This window comes from Phyllostomus discolor, chromosome 5 (assembly GCF_004126475.2).
Source record: "Phyllostomus discolor isolate MPI-MPIP mPhyDis1 chromosome 5, mPhyDis1.pri.v3, whole genome shotgun sequence".
In the NCBI taxonomy this organism is placed as follows: Eukaryota; Metazoa; Chordata; class Mammalia; order Chiroptera; family Phyllostomidae; genus Phyllostomus; species Phyllostomus discolor.
In genome coordinates, this window is record NC_040907.2 from 9394912 (window position 1) to 9415419 (window position 20508).

General features: G+C 63.2%; 1 protein-coding gene across 1 annotated transcript; it reads right to left on the minus strand.

Moving 5' to 3' along the window:
* Positions 1-562: 562 nt before the first annotated feature.
* Positions 563-17807, minus strand: FAM131C (family with sequence similarity 131 member C). Its single transcript, XM_036025114.1, has 9 exons — positions 17799-17807; positions 17571-17688; positions 15322-15780; positions 4579-4694; positions 3478-3513; positions 3140-3233; positions 2433-2615; positions 2130-2240; positions 563-1458 (listed from the first exon to the last, which is right to left on the minus strand). The coding sequence occupies exons 1-9, from the start codon at positions 17805-17807 to the stop codon at positions 1181-1183; spliced, it is 1404 nt and encodes a 467-aa protein (XP_035881007.1). The 3' UTR covers positions 563-1180.
* Between the last annotated feature and the right edge of the window lie 2701 nt (positions 17808-20508).

Here is a 20508-nt window from a genome sequence, read left to right on the forward strand (position 1 = left end):
GCACCCAATGTGTGATCGTCAGATTCCCGGGTGGAAGAGATTGGTGCACGCTGTCACCAAGGGCAGGCACAGACCCCCTCCAAGGCTGCCTCCCAACCACGGGCTGCTGAGAAGAATAAAGCCATTCCCCAGAGCCGCAATTTGTCCCTCGTCTCAGCTCCTGGGCTGGCTCTGAGCAAGCTCCTAGGGTTGCCAGTGGTCGCGAGGGCATCGCCGGCCTGGGTGCCTGGTCTCCTACTCTTTCTCCTGCCTCCTTCCTGGAAGCAGGACATGGGAAAGAGTGGGCCCCCCACCGGCCTTTATGATGCTGACCCTCATGTGTAAGTAGGACCCTGTGGCTCAGTTACTGTCACCCCAGCCCCAGCCTCCCCCTTGGCTCAGCCAGGGCCGGGAAGGCAGGGTCCCCAGGTGTGGCTCCTCGGGGAGTCCGCAGAGCCTCAGGCACCTTTCGAGACGACATGTTGACCAGCTTACGTGTGTTGAGGGCAGGGGCCCTCCCTAAGTCCCTCTAGGAGCCCCGAGGACACGGTGTCCCCAGCAGAGACCAGGCCAAGCTCATCTGGGGTGAATCCGCCACTTTACTGACTTCAGAGAACTTTCAGGGAGACGGCCGGAGGGTGCAAGGAGGGGGAGCGGGGGCACCAGGGTTCAGAGAGTGAGGGACAGACAGACAGACAGTCCATGGAGACAGACGTCCTTGTGATGACAGCTTGGGAGCAGATGCTTAGCTACCGGAAGAGACTACCCCCCTCTGATTGGAGGGGGGCAGAAGCACAGAAGGAGAGGGGGAGGGATAGAGCTCTGGGGTCAGGGCAGGGGCCCCAGGCCCCCCTCCCAGTGGGTCTCCCAGGGGCTCGCAAGGTTGTCGCCTGGGGGCCTGGCCGTTGGCTCAGCCGGACAGGCTGCCCTGGTGTCTGTCAGGCCCTGGAGCTCACAGATGGCAGAGAGCCTGCTGGGGGAGGTGCCCACGTGAGCCAAGGAGGGAGGAGGGGGCTGTGCCTCCCCCTGTTGGGGGCAGGTCCGGAGGCACAGGGCAGTCGAGGAGCAGTGCTGGTCCCCCATCCCTGCCTCCCCACCCCGCGCCTGCCAGGAGGGGTGCAGAGAGGCCCGGCCTGGCCCGACGCCCTGACACCCCGACACAGCCGCGCAGCCCACAGGGCAGGTGCCGGGGGAGCTGGCCTCAGTTGTAGAACACCTCGTCCTCCTCCGAGAGGGAGCCGCTGTCCGCGGAGGGCGGTGAGCCCTGCAGGCCGGCCCTGCCCTCGGGCCCCGGGCCCCCGGGGAGCCGCCTGCGGTGCTGCTGTTCGGGGCTGGGGGGCCGGGGGGCAGCCGCCGTGATGGGGGGCTCCTCGGGGGAGGGCCAGCCGTCGGGGGAGAGGCAAGGCGAGAAGGCCAGCAGACTGTCGTCCTGCGAGGGGGCTCTCAGAAGGCTGTCCTGAAGGTAGATGCTGTCCAGGTCTGGAAAGCCAAAGGGCAGGGGGGCGGGGGTGAGGGACGGAGTCCGGACCCGCTCTGCGCCCTCCCCTGGCGTGTGAGTGTGGGCAACGGGCAGGAGACCGGCCTCCAAGTTCCGCCTTGTCACTGCAAGCTGTGTGACCTCAGGCAAGTCGCTGAACCTCTCTGAGCCCCAGTCTGTTCCTAGGCGTCACGGGAATGGTGAGGGCTGTGGGTGGGGTAGTTAAGAGCGGGCTCTGCATCGAATCTGGCGCTCTGAGCATTGGGACAATCGGTGTTTTTCCCGAGCCTCCCCACCCCCCACAGTGGGGGGGGGGGTGATTAAATGAGGTGACAGGTCCCTGCAGGCTTCGTTCCGGACCCAGGCTCACTGGAGCCATCGGCAATAACCCTGGACTCTAGCACAGTATTTGCTAATGTGAACAGTGAATTCACCTCCTCTATTATTATTATTATTATTATTATTACCGCTGCTCTCTCCTTCGCGCTTACGGCACTCCTTGGGCAACGGGCAGGGCAAAGACCACCAGCCCCATTTTTCAGATGAAGAAACTGAGGCCGAGGGAAGGAGGGGCTTGTCTGAGCTCACAGTGCTGTTTGGTGACAGGGTGGCACCCAGGGCCAGCTCTGCTCCACCCGCCCACCCGCCTGCCTGGCTCCTGCTTGGGGGTTACCCTGCAGCTGGACGATGTCCTGGGGGTCGTTCTCGGGGTGCAGCTCCTCATCATCCAGCGAGGACCAGGCGCTCAGTGTGGCCTCTGTGATGGCAAACTGTTCGGCGACCCCTGTGGGGGACAGGGGACCCGCTCAGAGAGGGCACAGCAGAGGGTGGAGGGGCCGGCATCCAGGCCCCGGTGGCCAGAGTACCCCGTGTGGTTGTGTTCCCCCGCCCAGACGATGCCCCGGTGGTGATGCTGTGTCCCCGGAGGCCCGGAGTCCCAGCCAGCGCGCGCCCCGCGCTCCCTGCCCCCACGGACCTGCGGCGAAGCGGGCCTCGCGCAGCTCGTCCGGGAGGCAGCAGTAGCGCTCCTGCTCGGCCGGCCACGGCTCCCAGCCCGACCGCTGGGCGCTCCAGCCCTTCCACTCGATGAGGTGGGCCACGCGGCCGCGCGCCATGGCCGTGGGCTTCGTGATGTGGTCCTTGATGCTCTGCACCACCCCTGGGCACGTGGAGAGCAGTCAGGTGAGGGTCCCGACGACGCGAGGAGCAGCCGCGGGGCCGACTGCGTGACACTCTGCAGGGCGACTGGAGTCCTGAGCGCCTGCGGCTCAGGCGCAGGGAGACGGCTCCGGCCGCCTAGACTCCGCCGAGCTCCACCCCCGCCCTGTCCAGCTGCCCTCTCCCCTGCAGGCGGCCCTTGAGGGAATCCCCCAGGAAACCTGCTGGGGGATTCCCAAGCCCCAGGGGTCTGGGCCCCTGCTTCCCGGGGGCCTGCCAGGCAGACTCACTCCGCTGCGGGAGGTGGGGAGACTGCCCCAGGCAGACAGAGGCCCCGCGATCTCACCCGTGGGGGCGGGAACCCTGGCCCCCTGCTCCCTGGGGCACCTGGCTCTCGGGGCCTGTGGGGCCACAGTCCCTCAGGCTAGGACTCAGCTCTGTCCCCCACCCCGCCGCCCCCACACAGCTGGTGTCTGGGGTGGCACGGGCAGATCCCAGGGGCAGGAGAGGGCCGCCGACGCCTACCCACGAGGGATGAGGTGGCCAGGGCCGCCACGTTGTAGCTGCTGGAGCAGGACCTGGAGCCGGACAGGTAGCCGTTGGTGGTCTGGAAGCACCTCTGCAGGAGGGGGCGGGTGAGCAGGTGGGCGGACCTGCCCGAGGAAGCGCCCCCACCATACCTGTCCCCTTTAGCCACCCTCCCCAGATGGTGGGCAGGGCCAGCGTGGTCCTGTCAACTCTCACAGGACCACCCCACCCGCCCTTCCCATCAGAACCCCCCCAGGGCTGGCAGGACTGTATGCCCATGCTGGGCCCACAAGGAGGGGCAATGGCCAGACTGGGGGATGGGCAAACGCACTGACCTGCCAAGGATCCCAACAGAAATCCATCTGTTTGTCCTAAAACAAAGGGGGAAAGAGAGCGGGCGGAGCCTGGCTTATTGCCAGCAGAGGCCAGGAGCCCTGGAGCCCTGGGCGGAGGGGCCGGCCGCCCTGTGCTCCCTGAGGTCGGGGTCTGCCTATTCACAGGTGGGTGGGGCCCTGGTGCCCCCAGCACACAGAGAAAGGTGTGCGTGAGGCGGGGTGGGGAAGGGGGCGACACTGGCTCTGCCAGGAGAGGCAGCGGGTGCAGGGGGTCGACTGGACCTGGGTTTGAGGGTTGGCCCTGCCTCTTCTGCCTGGGGACCCTCAGACCAGTGACGCAGCATCTCAGAACATCAGTGCCCTCCTCTGTGAAATGGGACGGTGCCATTCACCTCCCGGCTGTGGGGAAGCGTGAATGAGATCATGCGGGCGAAGTGCCCAGCACAATTCTTAGCATGTGGTACGTGCTCAAAATTTAAAAATAAAATAAAATAAATAAAAAGGTAAATAAATCCATTGGTAGGTTCAGGTCACAACCTCTAGCGCTCCGCCTGCGGGCCGCGTGCAGCCCAGGACGGCTATGAATGAGGCCCAACACAAAACTGTAAATTTACTTGAAACATCGTGAGAATGTTTTTGTGATTACATGTCACAATGTATTTAGTGTGTGGCCCAAGACAACTCTTCTTCTTCCAGTGGGGTGCAGAGACGCCAGAAGGCTGGACACCCCCGCTCTGGGGCAGGGGTGGACATTAGGCACCAGGATTTGAGGTCCCGAGCAAGATCTAATAATCCCATTCCCTCTGCTCTCCAGCAGGCAGTGCGGGCTGCCCAGGGGTCTTGGGCTGGGGACAAAATATCATTGGCGAGGCTGAGTTCACTGGGGCTCTAACAAGCTTGGTCCAGCCCCTGAATGCCCGCCCACTCAGACCCGCATCGCCCTGAATACCAATCCTTAGGGCCCCAGGTTGCCGGTTTGGCAGGGAGGGGAGGAGGCAACGGCTTCTGCTCCCACAGGTAGGGGGGCCATGGGGAGGAGCCTGGAGCCAGGGCGCAGGCGGAGGGGGGCGGTGGAGGCGGGGCGAAGCGGGACTACTTTACCTTGCCAGTGACATAGTCTGGAACGACAGTAGGCGGGAGGCTGGAGGGCAGGTCTGGGCTCAGGCGGGCTGGGGCCTGGGGCATGGGGCAGTCCTTGTGGACACTGGTGAACAGATCTGGAAACCAGACAGAGGGGAGGCACTGAGGAAAGCGCCGTGTTCTGCTGCTCCGACGCTTGCTTGCGCGGGCCGGCCCCGAGGTGCCTGCCCACCGTCCTTTGGTAGAAAACAGACGCAACGCCGCCGCCGCAGCAGGTCCGGAGTGCAGCCTGGTCCCCTCGGTGGGAACCACTGGTTGTAGCTCCGTTGTCACGGATTCCAGCACCCTCGCTGTGGCATTCTTGTGACCCCATGAGACCTCCAACCCATGCACCCCACTTTCCACTGGCTCCTCCCGTCCTCGCTTCTCTTCCGGCCCAGCTAAGGCTCCCTGGCAGAGCCTACGAGCTCTCCTTCCAGGACGCCCTGGCCTCTCTCAACCCTCGGCCCCAACCCTCCCCCTGCTGCGGCCTCCTAGAGGACACTGCCCAGGGGCCCTCCCCGCTGCCTCTCCTTCCTGCTCAGTCTGCTCCCTGCCATGCCGACTGCCTCCCTCTGTTTTCTTCTCAGACCTCCACCACCAACACCCCACCTCCCTGCCCCCTGCGCCTGGCTTCTCCCCACTCCTCCCTGAGCTCCAGGAGCCTTTGAAAGGTGTTGCCCTAAACTTTTCATCTCAAAACCCTGCCTGCCTTTTTGCCCACACCATCTGCTCCCTCTCCGGTAACAGACAAGACCTGCCCCTGCTCCCCGCCCCCGGGGCTGGGTCCCTTTTGCACTCTCCCCCGTGTCGTCTGTGTTCCCCTCTGCACCTGGCCGGCCCGTCCCTGCGGCACCTGCTGTGGTGCCTCCTCCTCCCAGGGACTCTCCCTGCATTCGCTCTCGGCTCCTCTCCTCTGCCTCATGGAGACCCCTACCCCTGGGTCAGCCCCCAGCGCCCTGGCAGCCCGAGCCCCTCCCACCCTTTAAAAACCTTCTTCTGCTCCTGCTTCCTTGTCCATCCTCCTTAGAGTTGTGTCCGACCTCTACTTCCTTGCCTCCCTTTTCTTTTCCCCCCAAAATTTTTCTTTTTTTTTTTTAAGATTTTTTTTTTATTTTTAGAGAGGGGAGGGAGGGAGAGAGAAAGAGAGAGACATTAATATGCGGTTGCTGGGGGCATGGCCTGCAACCCAGGCATGTGCCCTGACTGGGAATCGAACCTGCAATGCTTTGGTTCGAAGTCCGCGCTCCATCCACTGAGCTATGCCAGCCAGGGCTAAAAAAAAACTTTTCTTAAAAACCCTAGCTGGGATAGCTCAGTGGATGGAGCATGGGCCTGCAAACCAAGGGGTCACTGGTTCGATTCCCAGTCAGGGAGCATGCCTGGGTTACAGACCAGGTCCCGTGGAGGGGGAGGTGTGGGAGGCAGCCACGCACTGATGTTTCTCTCCTTCTCTTTCTCCTTCCCTTCCCCTCTCTCTAAAAATAAATGAATAAAATCACCCAGTGGCACAGGGACATTACGTTCCAGCTACTCTGGCCTCCTTGCTGCCCGTCTGGTGGCCAAGTGTGCCCTTCGTCCTTGCCGTCCCCTCTGCCTGCATCACTGTGTCCCCAGATCTGCCCGAACTTCGTCACTCAGGCCTCAGCTCACCTCCTCCAAGAGGCCTTCCCTGACCACCTGACCCGATGTGGCCCTCCCGGAGTCCTCGCCGGCCACCCCTCACCCCTGTCTGGGTCCTTGGTGGCTGGTATTTCTTGTTTATTTAAGTGCCCCGCCCTCTCGAGCCACGCCCTTCTCCTGGCTCCCACCCACCTTGCAGGCTGCTCCTCTGCGTCCTCCCTCCCCACTCAGCCCCGGGGCCTGCCCCGCCCACCCCACCCCGGCTCCACCCTGAGCCCAGCTCACCTCCTCTGTCCCCTGGGGGTGCCATGGGGTGCAGCTGGGCCCACGTGGACACTCCCCACCCCAAGCGAACTTCCAGCTCCCAACCTCGGCGCATGGACATTGCAAACCATGTCCATTTTCGTCTACTTCCATAATTTTAGAAGATGATGCAACCGTCGGTGCAGCTGTACCAACTGAAACTCCAGGAGCTGCCGTGGAGTCCTGCCTCCCCCATCCCCTCCCCCCAAAACCCATCTAATCAACCAGCAAGCCCTCTGGCTCTCCCGCATCCCCACCTCCGTTCCCCTTGTGGGAGCCGGGCCTCTCCCACCAGGAGTAACAGGCTCCCGCTTCCTCTCCTGGCCCCGTGGCCCCCTGGCCACCCAGCAGCACTGGGACACCACGTTCCAGCCACTCTGGCCTCCTTGCTGCTGCTCCAGTGGCCAGGCTTGCTCTTCATCCTTGCTGTCCCCTCTGCCTGCATCACTGTGTCCCCAGATCTCCCTGAACTTCATCACTCAGGCCTCAGCTCACCTCTTCCGAGAGGCCTTCCCTGACCGTCTGACCCGATGTGGCCCTCCCGGAGCCCTCGCCGGCCACCCCTCACTCCCCAGTGGCAGGTATTTCTTGTTGATGTAAGTGCCCGGGTGCCCTGTGCACTGTGAATGGGAGCGCAGGAGAACGGCCAGCCAGCCCTGCTTGCTGCTCTGTGCCCAGAGCCTCCGCCTTTCTCCAGAACGCTGCCCGGCCCCGAGCATGGCTTCTCCAGCACCTGCGGGAGGGGCCCTACCTTCATCGCAGCACTGAGCACAGGCTGCCCGGCCAAAGTATCTGTGTGAGGGAGGCAGCGATCAGCCCCGTCATTGATGGTCCGAAGGGCTCTCCCCACAGTGGGCTCGCCACAGTTGCTGAGGGGGCGACCAGACCCAGCGGAACAGCTGGGATGCGGGACTGAATTCCTGGGCTGCATTGAGGGTTCCTCCGCCCCCCAGGGTGACCGGGAACACCCTTATTCATTTGACTAATGCATGTATTCACTCTTGGAGGCATTCAAGAGTATTCGCTGAGCACCTACTATGTGCCAGACACTGTTCGGGGCACTGGGGACCCAGTGGCAGGCAAGACAAGGATGGTGTCTGCCCCCACGGAGCTCACGGCCTCGGGGCAGAGACAGACGATGAACCGGAAACTCACGAATGCATGACACCCGCGATCAGGAGACAATAACCAGGAAGAGACAAGGAGACACCCTGTGAGTTGGGGGGGGACTGGAGAGGGCTTTTCAGAGCGGAGGCCTGAGAGCCCAGATATGTGAACATCTGGAGGGGGTCTTCGCTCACTCACTCATTCATTCATTCATTCATCCATCCATTCATTCATTCGTCTATGCGCCCACCCATTCCTTCCCGCACTCCGCGTCCATCTCCAGCACACCGCACTGTGCAAGCACCACCCTCTCGGAGCTCCCAGCCTGGTGGAGGCCACCCATCCCAAAGCCCCTCATTCCAATCCACGGTTGACCCAGAAGAACGCCAGCTGAGAGCTCTGCTTTCTACGCCCTGCTTTCCGGTGTGATGGTCCCAAGTCCGCCCTCTGGCCTGGAGGAGAAGGAATCTGTCACTCAGCTTTACAGATGAAGAGGACACGGAGGCAGGGAGGGGGAAGCCACCAGCCTGCGGCACGCAACCAGTGCCCGGCAATCAGGCTCCAAGCCCTGCCGGTCTCTTTCAAAGCATGGAGGAGGTTCCGTGAGTCTGGTGGGCTTGGGGCTGCCCAGGAGAGCTGAGGGGGAGCTGGCCGGGGGCGGGGGGTTGCTGGGAAAAGGGTGCCCTGGGCAGGGGGCACAGCTTGCAGAAAGCCATGGAGTCTGGAGAGGTGGGGTTGTCTGGGCCAAGGCAGGGAAGGGACCCCTCTGTGGAGCACTGGTCTCAGCCTCCTGCTGTGCCGCCCTGGGGACTGGCTTCCACCGCCCTGATGCCTGGGAAGCAGGCGGGGCTTCCTGGAGGAAGCTGAGGCCAGCGTGGGTCTGAGGGCTGCAGGTGGGTGGTGGCGGGCAAGCCCAGAGGCAGGGCTGTGGGGGGTGAGGAGAGTGTGGGGGCTCCGCCCAACCCTCCCCACCCCTTTGGATTCTCTGTCCTCCTCCCCCGTGCTTTGCTTCCAGCAGGCAGCACCTGTGGCTCTTTCCGGGCGGGCCGCCCTCAGGCAACTGGTGCTGAAACTCCCTGAGGATTTACGTAGGTCCCCACCCACTCGAGTGGTTTAGCCCCTGACTGGAGGTGTGGGACCCTAGCTCCTTTGTTTGGGGCCAGAACACTCTGAGCTTAACTTTCCTCCCAGAGTCCCCTGCGGACTCTGCCTGAGGTCACCTCTGCAGGGCGAGGGACACCACCCTTTGCTGGCTCCGGGTCCTCTGCCCCGCCCGTCCCTTCACGCATCAGTTGTGCCCAGGCCCTGGCTTCAGGCTCTGCTCCAGAGACAGATGTGCTGGCTCTGGTGCCGCCCCTCCACTGGCTCCAGCCTCCTCCTGGCCAGTTCGAATCCCAGCTCTGGCCTTTCCCGCCCGTGGGACCTTCAGCAAGTGACAGTGCCCCTCCGAGCCTCCGTCTTCCTCACCTGTCAAATGGGCAGTTGAGGAAGATGGTTCTTGTTCTTCAGGAATTGTCTGCTAGGGCCCCACACTGATAAGGGCCCAAGATTTGAAGAAAGCCATCGTCAGGGTTGGGGGAGCAGGTGCCCTCTTCCGGCGGCCTGAAGCCTCCCCCAGCCGCAACCACCCTTCTGACTCCGGCCGCCCAAGGAAGCGAGGGGCTCCCGGACGTGCAGACCTGGGGGTCCTGCACGGGAGAGGCCAGCATCTCGCCCACCCCCAACTGGACACCTGCATCACAGGGCAGGGGCGGCTGCCGCGGGGCTAGGGCAGGGCCCTATGGTAGGAGCTTCCTCTGTGTGTGTCCAGGGTCACGTGTGTGCAAAATACATTTATTCCTATGGGTTCCAGTCCAAAAAGCTTAGAGAGCCACCACTCGTCTGGTTCGGGAGCACACGCCGGGGCCACCACGGTGCAGTTCGAGGCGGCACTGGCCGCAGGCGGCACCTGGGACCTTTGGGAGGCGCTGGAATATTTCTAGGACCCCTGGCCACCGTCTGAAGCTGTTTTAAAACTCGCAACCACAGACCCAGGGAGGGAGGGGAGCCGTGCAGGGAGGAGCTGGGAGGTGACAGCAAAGGCCCAGAGGAGACATGACTCGAGCAAGGTCACTCGTCAAGGAGGTGGCGGTGGACCGGACGGACTCCTGGCCCCCAGCCCCTCCCCAGCCTTCCGGCCCCCCAGCTCAGCGGAGGGGCAGGCGCCTCTGCCAAAGCTGCCTGCTCCCCCTGAGGACTTTGGCCCCGTGAGGTCACAGGCTGGTTGCCATGGAGACGTCAGGTAATGAACCAACCCAGGGTGAAATCACAGGCTGCTCTTCGCCCAGCTGGGACCGCAGCCACGTCACCACCAGCAACTGGAAAAACACAGCATTTCACGTGAGGTGGGGTTTGGGGGGAACAGGGAGCCCCCAGCCACAGCTCCTGTGGACGCCTCTGGCTCCACACCGTGCACCCCTGACCTCAGGGTCTGAGGCCCCTTCTAGGGCCTGCTTCCTCCCCCTGGCCACAGCAGTGACGGGCCCCTGGTTGCCACGGCAACCTGGAGGGGCCCATTTGGATGCTTCAAGGAGAAGGGTGTCATGCAGCTGTCTCCTTCAGAAGACAAGCCTCTCCTTGGCTTACTGAGGATGACTCCCGCCCCCTTCTGTGCCCGCTGCTTGTCTGCTTTAGAGCCCAGCCTCCCAGATGGTTCCTCCTGATATCTGCCCTAATCCCCTCCTGCTGCAGAGCTCCCACACTGGCATTCTCTCCGCGTGTCTTTGCTGAGGCGACAGCGCACCACACAGACGCCCCCCGCCTGCTTCCGAGCCTCCTGGCCCCTTCACCTGTTCTTCAGCTCTCCGTGGCCTGTGTCCCAACCCGTTAACTGTCAGGGTGGCCGCCTTCCCCCAGGAGGAGGCCAGGGGCCTGTGGGGAACCTGTTCTTTCTCAGCAGCCCAGAGAGGGCGAACCGCCTCTCAAAGCCACACAGCAACGGAGCAGCATCTGTGTCCACAGCCCCTCGTGAAGCCCCTCCCTGGGTAGCCGCGGGCTTCCCCTCCGAGCTTCTCGGGACCCATGTGGCCAGCCAGTCCCCCCGTGGGTGCTGCCCGGCTGTCACATGCCAGGCTCTGGCCTTGGCTCGGAGGAGGACACGGTGGGCAAGGCGTTTCCTTCACAGGTCCCGCCCTGGGCGTAGATCCCGGCTCTTCACCGCCAGCCCCTGGGAGCCTCGGGGGTCTCAGCTGTGACTCGGGGCCATGGCACTCCTCGGGGAAGGGTTGCTGTGAGAGGGAGGCCCCTGCCACAGGACGAACCCCACGAATGACAGACAGCCTCTCTGTCCCTCCCCCCTCCCAGACCTCAGGTCCTCTTCCTGGACCAAGGGACAGATGTGGGTCACCGCTCCTCTGGTGCTGTCCCCAGGGCTGAAGTTTGCCTGGGGGGGACTCTGCAGAGGGAGGCCACCCCGGGTGGGCCCTCAGCCTCCCTGTCTGCCTCGGCAGCAGCCGCCCCCCTGAGCCTGGCAGAGGCCCAGGCTGGAGTAGGCAGAGTGCCCCCTGCTCCCCAGGAAGATCACTTACAGGCCAGCAGGGCCCCAGAGGTGGCTTTAGTGGTGAGTTGGGCAGCTCCGAGTTGCCCGAGAGAGTCCCTTTCCATGCCCAGCCCAGGACAGAGAGAGACAAGGGGCTCCTCTCCAGACCTTCTAGACACCCCGGTTCCTTTCTACTTCCTCTGCCATCCTGTGGCCCAACTTCTTTGCTCCACCCTCGCCTCCTTCAGGCAGCCTGCCTAGATTGGCCTCAGCCGTATTAAGCTACTCCCTTACCAGCAGTCCCAATGGGCAAAGTCTGGTCTGCAGCGATTCGCTGCCTGTTTATTAAACACCTACTACGTGTCAGGTGCTGCTCTGGACCGTTTCACCCACTTGCTCTTGCTTAACCCTCACAACCACCCTACGAAGCAGGCGCTGTTCGGCCCATTTTTTCAGATGGGGAAACTGAGACTCAGAGGGGTTAAATCCCTTCTGCAAGGCCAGCAGCTAGGAAGTGGCGGAGACGGGGCTCACACCTGGGCTAGTCTGAAACTCCAACGCTCGCGCTCCAGCCACGAACCAGCGCTGAACTCCCAAGAGGTCCTCTGGCCATGTTCCGTGTGTGTGTGCTGTGTCCCCCACTGGACTACTCCAAGGGCAAGGTTACAGCTCCCTGCGGAGGCTGCGGGCTCCGAAAGGGCAAGGCCCCATCTACCGCTTCCTCAGCCTCCCCACCGCGCTCAGTGCAAGACCCTGCTGGGGCCCAGGGGAGACCACACTGAGGGGCTGGAAATGGGGGGGCGGTCATGGTCAACAGGCCTGGGTGCTGCGGGTGGCTGTGGGCAGCCCCCTTAGTGCTGTACCTTCTCCCAGATACAATCAGGTGTCTGACCTTCCAGAAGAAAGTCCTCGATCTCCCATTTCTGCTCTCTGCCCTCCCCACCCCCCGCCAGTGCCCAGTGCACTGGGACCCCGAGGGTGGGGCCCGGAGGCTGAGGACTGGCCTGGAGGGGAGGCTGGGACAGGCAGAGAGGTTCTGGCGCCAGGGGCACGGGGTGAGCACGCGAGACCCTGATGCTGGAGAGGACAGGGGAGCAGATAGTAACTCCCCTCTGCTCCACGTGGGTTGTCACCAGCGGTGGCAGCAGAGCCCACACCGAACAGGAACCGCCGGAGTTCTTCCGGAGGGTCGGTTGCTGTTTCAGACACCGGTCACGCTCCCGGTGCTTCTCCCCATGGAGCCCATGGCAAAGGCCAGGGGTTCTGGGCTCAGGCTCCGGGGCCACACGGACCTGGGGTCAAATCCTGCTTCACCGTGGCCTGGCCGTGTGACCTCGGGTAAGACTCACCCCGTCTCTGAGCCCCACGGCCCCCCTCCCAGGGTGGAAGGAGGACTAATTAGGTCAGGAGGGTGAAAGCGTGGCCTGGCTCCGCACACACGCCCAGCAGACAATAGCTTAAAAATAAACGGCGAACACCAAACAGCTCCTGGAGACAGCATTTGTGGCCTTAACCTGGTCCCAGGCCCCTGCCCCGAGTCCTCCTCACCTCTCGCGCCGGCCACCCGCTACTTTTCCCGAGAAAAGGCTGGCGCTCGAAGCTTCTGTGGTTTCCCAGCCAAGAGGCCCCCTCGATTAGCTGTCTGCACGGAAGGGGAATCATAAAAATGAACGTGACACCCAACGCTTACACGAGTGCTCACTATGTACCAGGTCCTGGCCCGAGTGCTTCCCACGGATTAAGCTGTTCGGTCCCCTCCCAGCAACCCTAGGACAGCAACACTGGTATTATTCCCATCCTAGAGATGAGAACACTGAGATACACAGCCAAGGTTAAGTGACTGGCCGAGGCCGCGGAGCTAGTGTGGGTGGAGCAGGGATGTGAACCGAGGCTGGCCGGCTCCACTCCAACCTGTCAGGCCTGGTTTCGAGAAGCTAACTGCTGCCCGGTGCCGAGAAGGGGCAGCTGTGTCAGGTACGGTGTGTTCCTGGGGTTCAGGGTTCGGTAGGGGGGCACCCAGCATGAAGCTCCCACCCCTGGCCTGGCTGCAGGCTGCACATCTGGTGCAGGGAAGCGCTTGGAAAGAAGGGGATGTTACCAGCCACTGGGGCAGGTGTGGAGACCAACCAGGTTCTCGGGGCTCCGAAGCCCGAGCAAGCCCTCAGCTGGAGCGGGGCGGGGCAGGACAGGGGCAGGGCGAGACTGAGGGCTGGCGGTGGGGCGCAGAGGCTAAGGGCCAGGCTTTGGGTTCAAGTCCTGCCTATGTCTCTGCCTCTGCCATTTCTTACAGGCAGCCCCTGAGCAAGTCCCTCAACGCCCCCCTGCTCAGTGTCCCCATTAGTCAAATGGGGACAGTGATAGTATATGCCACTAAATAGTTTGTTGTGCCTAAAAAGGTCCCAGCCAGCACCCGGTAAACTGTAAACACTCAGTGGTAGTGACAGTTACAGTGGTAGTGACAATTAGAGGGGTGCGTGACCTTCACTCAGTGGTTCAGCCACCCAGAGTCTCAGGGACGATGGCCCGTGGTCCTCACACCTTGCTGGGGGACCTGCCCCTGCCTTCAGTGACCTCGGCAGGTGTCCCCTCTTCCCAGCCCCCACACTGCGCTCGGCTGGTCTGCAGCTCACAGGCGAGTCCCCTAGCCCCTTGCATGGGATGGCCGAGTGATGGGAAAAGGACCATCACCAAGGAGGCCCCAGATCCCGGGTCCCCCAACACCCAGAGTCTGCCCAGAGTGGGGGCTTCAGGAGAGACCCCGAGGGCCTGTCACTCCTGAGGACCCCTACACACTCTTCACTCTCACAACTGCCCCCCACTCCGGCCAGAACGAAGGCCCCACGGGCGCAGGCGCGGCGCTGGTGGACGCTGGATGCCCAGAGGCACCGTCCAGAGGCACGGTGCCTGGCACACAGTAGGTGTCACACTAGTACCAGCTGCATAAATAAGTGAATGAGCCTCGCACAGCCCAACCCCACCCACGATCCCGCCCCGACACCCTCCTGAGATGTCCCGAGCCACTCACCGGAATGCCCCCCATGGACCGGTGAGCAGAGCCCCTTAGGGGCCACAGGACGGAGTGGGAGGCGCTGTGTTCCTTCCTCAACAGCCCCCGGCACAAGGGCAAGGCCCCCTCTGCTCCCGGGCCTGCCCTGCCCGTCCCCAAGCCCTGTTTGTCCCTGTGCACCTGAGAAAGCTCCTGGGGGTGATGGGTGGGGTGGCAGCCCCCCACGGCCCTGTGGTTGGGGTCAGTGGGCTTAGCCAGTCACTCCCACCCCCCGTCCCACCCTCTCGCACCGTGGGGTGAAGACCCAGGTGAGGGGACAGGACCACGGGGCCAGCCTCTTCTGAAGTGTTGCCCAGCAGCCTGTTGGGGAGCTGGTGGCGGGGAGGCTCCCGAAGACCGGCCTGCCACCCTCCAGGGAAGCTCACTGCAGCTCCCGGTGCCACCTTGGGGACAGCAGTGGGGCTCCGGCCCAGGAGGAGGGGAGCCAGGGCGGCCTTTACAGCTCAGAGACCCAGAGAAAGGTGGGGGTCACTGAGGGCATCCGCTGCCTGGGTCCCTTCCCACCGCCTGGCCGGATGGGGGTGGGGATGAGGAGTTGGCAGGAGCGTGGTGAGGGCCTGGGAACCTTCTTTACAACCTGTTCACCTCCATGAAACCCTCGCTCCCCGCGGAGCGCAGGGACACGGGGTAAGGGGACAGGCGGGGGCTGTGGAACTAGTAAGGCCTGTGTCTTTGGGGGCGGGGGCGCGGAGAATGTCCTCCTGGCGCCCCACCCCCACCCTCACCCTCAAGTCCCTCCGGAATGGTCAGGAGCAGTCAGAAGCCTCCGGCCCCTTCAAGACACACGGCAGGGGGTGTGTGGCTGCCGGGAAGGCTGTGACCCGGCTTCGGGCCACCTGCCAGGGCGTGGTTCCAGCGGGGCTGGGGCTGCGGCGACCTCCCTGCCCTCTCTCTGTGCTGCACCCCATCCTCCCACGCCCTGTCCCTGGGAGGGGGGACGCCGCGACTCCTAGGGCTCAGCCGGAGTGGGGTGGGGGTGCGGCTGGTCAGGAAGGGCGCGTTGCCCACCCTCACTTCCCAGTGTTCTCGGAGCGCCGGGAGGGGTTGTGTGCGCGTCCTCGGCGCTGGGACCCGAGCCCCCACCCCCACCAGCCCGCGGCCTCCTCACCTCGCGACACGCAGGAGCCCATCACGGGGCCGCGAGGCCGGGCCGCTGCGCCTTGAGTGCGTCGGGCCGCCGGGCGATCATGTCTCCGCAGCCTGGGGCTCACGCGTGGCGCGGGCGCAGGGGGAGGGCGGGAAGGGAAGGGGCAGGGGCTCCTCTCGGCTCCGCAGCCTCTCAGCCCGGTCCCCACTGCCGCCGCCGCCGCCGCCGCCGCTGCCGCCTCCCGCGCCAGCTCCTGCCAGCACCGCGGATTGGCGTGCGTGTCCGGGGAGGGGGGGCCGCGGACCGCTCGCCCGGAACCCGGAGCGCGGAGCCACGCGAGGGTGCCCGCCCCTTCCCAGCCCTCCCCCACCCCGGGCCGCCGCCCAGAGCACCTGTTGTCGCAGCTGGGCTGGGGGCGGGGCGCGGCGGGGGTGGGGTGTTGGGGGAGGAGGGTAGTTGGGGGGCATGGTACTTCTGACCCTCACCTCGCGCCGCCTGGTGACAGGGGCTGAAGGTCAGGGAAGGGGCGGTGGGGGGCGGGGAGACTTCTGGCGTTTGGGACCCAACCAGGACCAGACACACCAGGCTGAGAGCGGTGACCACCGCGCCGTCGTCTGCGCGTTTTGCAGGGGAAGCGGCCGGCTCCCAGGGGTCAGACGGGTGCCTCGCCTGACCGAGCTCCCTTAGCCGAGGGCGACCGCCCCTCCCGGGGGCATGCTGGCCGGCGCCGGGGGTGCAGAGGGTGGCATCCCTCCGCGGGGTCTCCCGCAGCGCCGCAAGGGGGCAGCACCTGCCTCTGCCGGCGTAGCGAGGGCAATGCGAACCCGAACCGGGGCACTAGGGTTTGCACAGCGTGGTCTCCCGTCTAACGAGGGCCCCCCCCCACCCCGTCACTCACGCTCACTTGCCTACACACAACATGCTCAACACTCTCACACGTGCGCACACTCACAGTTGCACACACCCACCGCGTGTGTAACAGCCGAACACTCGCACGTTTATACAGTCACACCCCCAGCTCCTCGCAGCAAACCTCCACTCACACACAGCCCTGCAGCGACCAGAGAACTGTCCTTCACGCTTGATCTCACGGCGTCCTCACGCCTACCTGTGCTCCGGGAAGAGCCACTGTGTCCCTGTCACACAGGCAAGGGAGGAAGCCACGTTTACGGTGGCCTTCAAGGCCTGGTGAAGGCCGGCAGGGTCTTGAGGCATGAAGACCGTGTGGGGCAGGGGCAGGGGCAGGGGCGGAGCTCTGGCCTCTGCAAGGCTGGGTCTGAGCCCCAGGGGCTGCCGGGGCGGGGGCGGGGCCTGGGATGGACGTGGGTGTTGACCCTGTTCTCTGTTCCCCAGGCCCGGGGCCCTCTCTGCAGTCAAGGCCCGGTGGAGAGTGGCCTGGCCACGGGTGTCCGCAGGCTGGTGTGAATGTGGACTCAGATCTCACCAGCTGTGTGGCCTTGGGCAGGTCGCCTCCCCTCTCCAGCCTCCGTGTTGTCGTCTGTTAACTGGGGGCAGAAATCCCACCTCACGGGGTTGCTGTGAGGATTAACAGGACAATATATGCACAATGACTGGCACACAGTAGGTACTTAACTTAGGGCTAGACATAAATAATAGAGCTCTGGCTAGTGTGGCTCAGTGGATTGAGTGCTGGCCTGCAAACCAAAGGGTTGCTAGTTTGATTCCCAGTCAGGGCACATGCCTGGGCTGTGGGCCAGGTCCCCAGTAGGGGGCGCGCCAGAGGCAACCACACATTGATGTTTCTCTCCCCTTCTTTCTCCCTCCTTCCCCTCTCTCTAAAAATAAATAAATAAAAATCTTTAAGATAAATAATAGTGACAGCGAACAAGCTACAATATGATGATTTATTACCTGGCCGAGGCTCCCCTACACCCACGGGAAGCCTGAGGAAACTACTGAATGAATGTGTATGAAGCACCTACTGTGTGTCCATGTGAGCCAGAATGTTGTAGGCGGTGCTGTATTTATTTTGGTGCTGAGGGAGCCATCAGACCAGCTCTGCCCCCCAAGTCTGCCCAGGGGCAGGATGGCCCTGAAGGGACAGTCGGTCCTGACCACCATGGGTGCCCCAATGCCTTGCAGGGCCAACTGTGCGCTTGTCCTGCGTGGAGAAGGAAAGACGGGTCTGCCTGTGGCCAGGCTCCGGGGTCCTGTCCCGTGTAGCCCGGGGCCGTGGAGGTGGAGCGTCCTGTCTCTTCTTCCTGTTGTGGAGGGACAGGACCTGGCTTGGACAGAGGGTTCTGACTCACCATGACGCAGGACACTCAGTCTCAGCTGCCGATGCTCCCAGCTGGCAGCCTGGCAGCTCTGGGGGCAGAGGGGACAGGGCAGAGAGGATGCTGGGGAGCCCACAATGCCCCCTTCAGCCTAAGATGGGGACAGGTGGATGAGGCTGGGCGGTGGCCCCAGCCAGAGTCGCTTGCTCACCAACTCAGAGACATCCCTAGGGTGGCGTGAGGGATTCTGGCCATCCTAACCTCCGGCATCGGCGCTGGTCAGTTCCACACTCTCACTGGATAGACCGGCACTCAGAGAGGGGCAGGGTCTTGCCCAAGGTCACTCAGCAGATTGATAGCAGAGTGGAGACTAGAACCCAGGTCTCCTGCCCGCCAGCCCAGCCCTGGCACTGGCCTGAGACTGGGCCATGCAGGGATGGGCAGCTCCCCCTTGCACCCCCACATTTCACCTTCCCAGTCATTGGAATTCTGCTGAAGCAGACGATTCCCAGATTCCCAGACAGTTCTGAGATGCGTGGTTGTCCTTCCCCGGGGCAGGCTGTCCTTTCCCAGCTCAGCCCACAGCCCATCTGCCCTGTGCTCTTCCACCGCCCTCCCCCGGCCTGCTCCTGGCCCCACCCATCCACGGAGAGAGGAGACAGGGACCTCTGGCGGGTGAAGGGACTAGAGGAGAGTGCCCAGGCTGTGCCCTTCACGCCCCCTGAACCCCATTCTCCGGTCATGATTTTGGGGATCCAGCCAGAGCCCCTAGCCCTGTGGCCTGCCCCCACTCACCTATTTAATGACAGGCATTCACTGGCCCTGAGTGCCCGGCCCGTGGCTGGGCGCTGGAGCGTGGAGGCCAGATGCTGCAGAGTCTGACCAGAGAAAGCTTAATCAACAGAGCTGGCACAGTGATGAATCAGACTCAGTCCCTGCCCAGGCAGCCTTGGGTGGGGGGGGTTCCAATGCAGTGTGGGGGAGCCACGTGCATAAATAACTCGGGTTGTGGTGGACAGTGGAGCATCCCCACGCCGGCCAAGTGCTGCGAGAGGGCAGTTGCTTCTGGCAGGGTCATGGGGTGGCTTCAAGATGCTGGGGGCCCTGCCATGGCATTCTGAAGGTTGAGTGGGACGTGCCAGGCAGAGAGGGTGGCAGTTTGGAGGTATGGAGGCAGAGGTGGGGGGCACCAGGGGACCGGTATACACGTATTTGACATCTGGGGGACCCGTGGGAGAGGATGAGACTTCAGACCGGGATCGCCCAGCTGCAGGCCTCTCACATCCCAGCACCGGCTCTCTCAGGGAAGGCAGAGCCGGGGCTATGGAAGGAGAACGGAACTGGGAGGCAGGCAGACCTGAGTCTGGCTCAATACGTCGTAGATGCTCAATAAGTATTTGCTGACTGAACGCAACGCTCCTTGTCCAAAGTCACACATCTAGAAAGTGGTTATAGCCAGGAATAACAGACTCAACCTTTCATTCATCCAGAAAATGCTTACTGAGAACCTACCGTGTGCCTGGCACTGTGTGCTGCTGAGACGACAGCATGAATGAGCCAGACGAGGCCCCTGGGGGAGGAAGGCATTAGGCCAGGGAGGAGCCAGGGACGCTGAGGATCACAGCCCAGAGTGAGAAGCACCGGGGGGAGGGCGCAGGACAGGGGGACCTGATCTGGTCTTGGGTGTGGAGGGAGCGTCCTGGGGCAGTGGCAGTGACAGAGTCCACAGCTGACAGATGAGGAGGGCTTGGCTGGCCAGAGAGAAGAGCGCAGCAACAGTGCGGAGGTGGGAGGAAGGGTCGGTTCCCAGGAGGGAGAGAGGGCCATGATGGCCGATGGCCGGAGCCCAGAGGGTGAGAGGGAGGAGGCGGCAGGAGCCCACTCCCCCAGTGCCTCCCACTGGGACCTATCTGGTCGTTCTCTGAAGAGCAATGGGCGTCCCATCCTGTTTGCTCATCCACAAACAAAGCTTCCTACCAGTCTGCCTTGGTGGGATCGATTTCCGGATGAGGCTCCCAGTCCGGTTCCCCGTTTCTCGGGGAGCCCAGCCCGTCTTGGGGTCCCGAGAGCCAGGGCTTAGGGCCTTTCTGGGAGGGCGGAGAGAGAAGGCCACACAGGCTGACCCTCAATAATGGGCTCGCTCTTAGTTCTGACTGTGGGCTTTCAGCGGGAGTGGGGTGACAAGTCAGGGTCCCTCGTGGGTGACCAGCTGGACTAGGTGGGGGAGGGAGAGACAGAAGGGCAAGGCCCCAGGCTGACGGGGGAGACACAACCATTGTGCTGCACACTGGGGACACTGGGGCAAGGACAGCCCCTGTCCCGGGGAAGCTCCCAGCCAGGTGAGTAAATAGGAGCACTGAGCTCGTTTCTAAAATGCCCGGCCTGGTCCACGGTGGCTCTTCATGACAGAATCCCCTTCTCAGGTTCTAGAGGCTGGTTTCCCTGGGTGTTGGGTCTCTGCAGGCAGGGAGGAGGCCCCCGCCACCTGCCCTAGGTCTAAGGCGCAGACACAGGTAAGACTCACCTATGCATGCTTTTCCTGAGCCATGGGTGTCATGCAGCATCTGGCCACCAGGGGGCAGCTTGAGACAGCACCATCCTTCAGGCTTTCCTTTTCTCCCTTGGCCAGTGGACCCAGAAAGTACCATGGTGCCAACTCAGATCCGGTCACACGGTTCAAGGTTGGGCATTGTGTACCCTGTACAAAGGCGCCCAGTGGAGGGGGAGGGCGTGGAAACCCTGCCTGTGCTCCTGTCTCCAAGCCCTGAACTATGGAATAGGCTGTCAACCTGGACACGGGGCACCTTTTTCTAGCGCAAAGGTGTCATCTCCTTGCTAAGCCGGGCACTACAAGGCTGCATCCACCCAGATCTGCACGAAGTCTCCATCTAGGCTACAATGTCCTGAGTTCAGACATCGCCTGCTCCTGACCTCCACCACACAGGTGTGGGGACTGAGACCCAGGAAAGGG

Coding starts and splice junctions, on each gene's coding strand:
- FAM131C (XM_036025114.1), bottom strand. Junction 15,781..17,570: donor ACTGAGTGTCCTGCGTCATG/GTGAGTCAGAAC, acceptor GCGCGAGGTGAG/GGTCAGAAGTACCATGCCCC. Junction 2,616..3,139: donor GGCCACCTCATCCCTCGTGG/GTAGGCGTCGGC, acceptor CCACGTGCCCAG/GGGTGGTGCAGAGCATCAAG.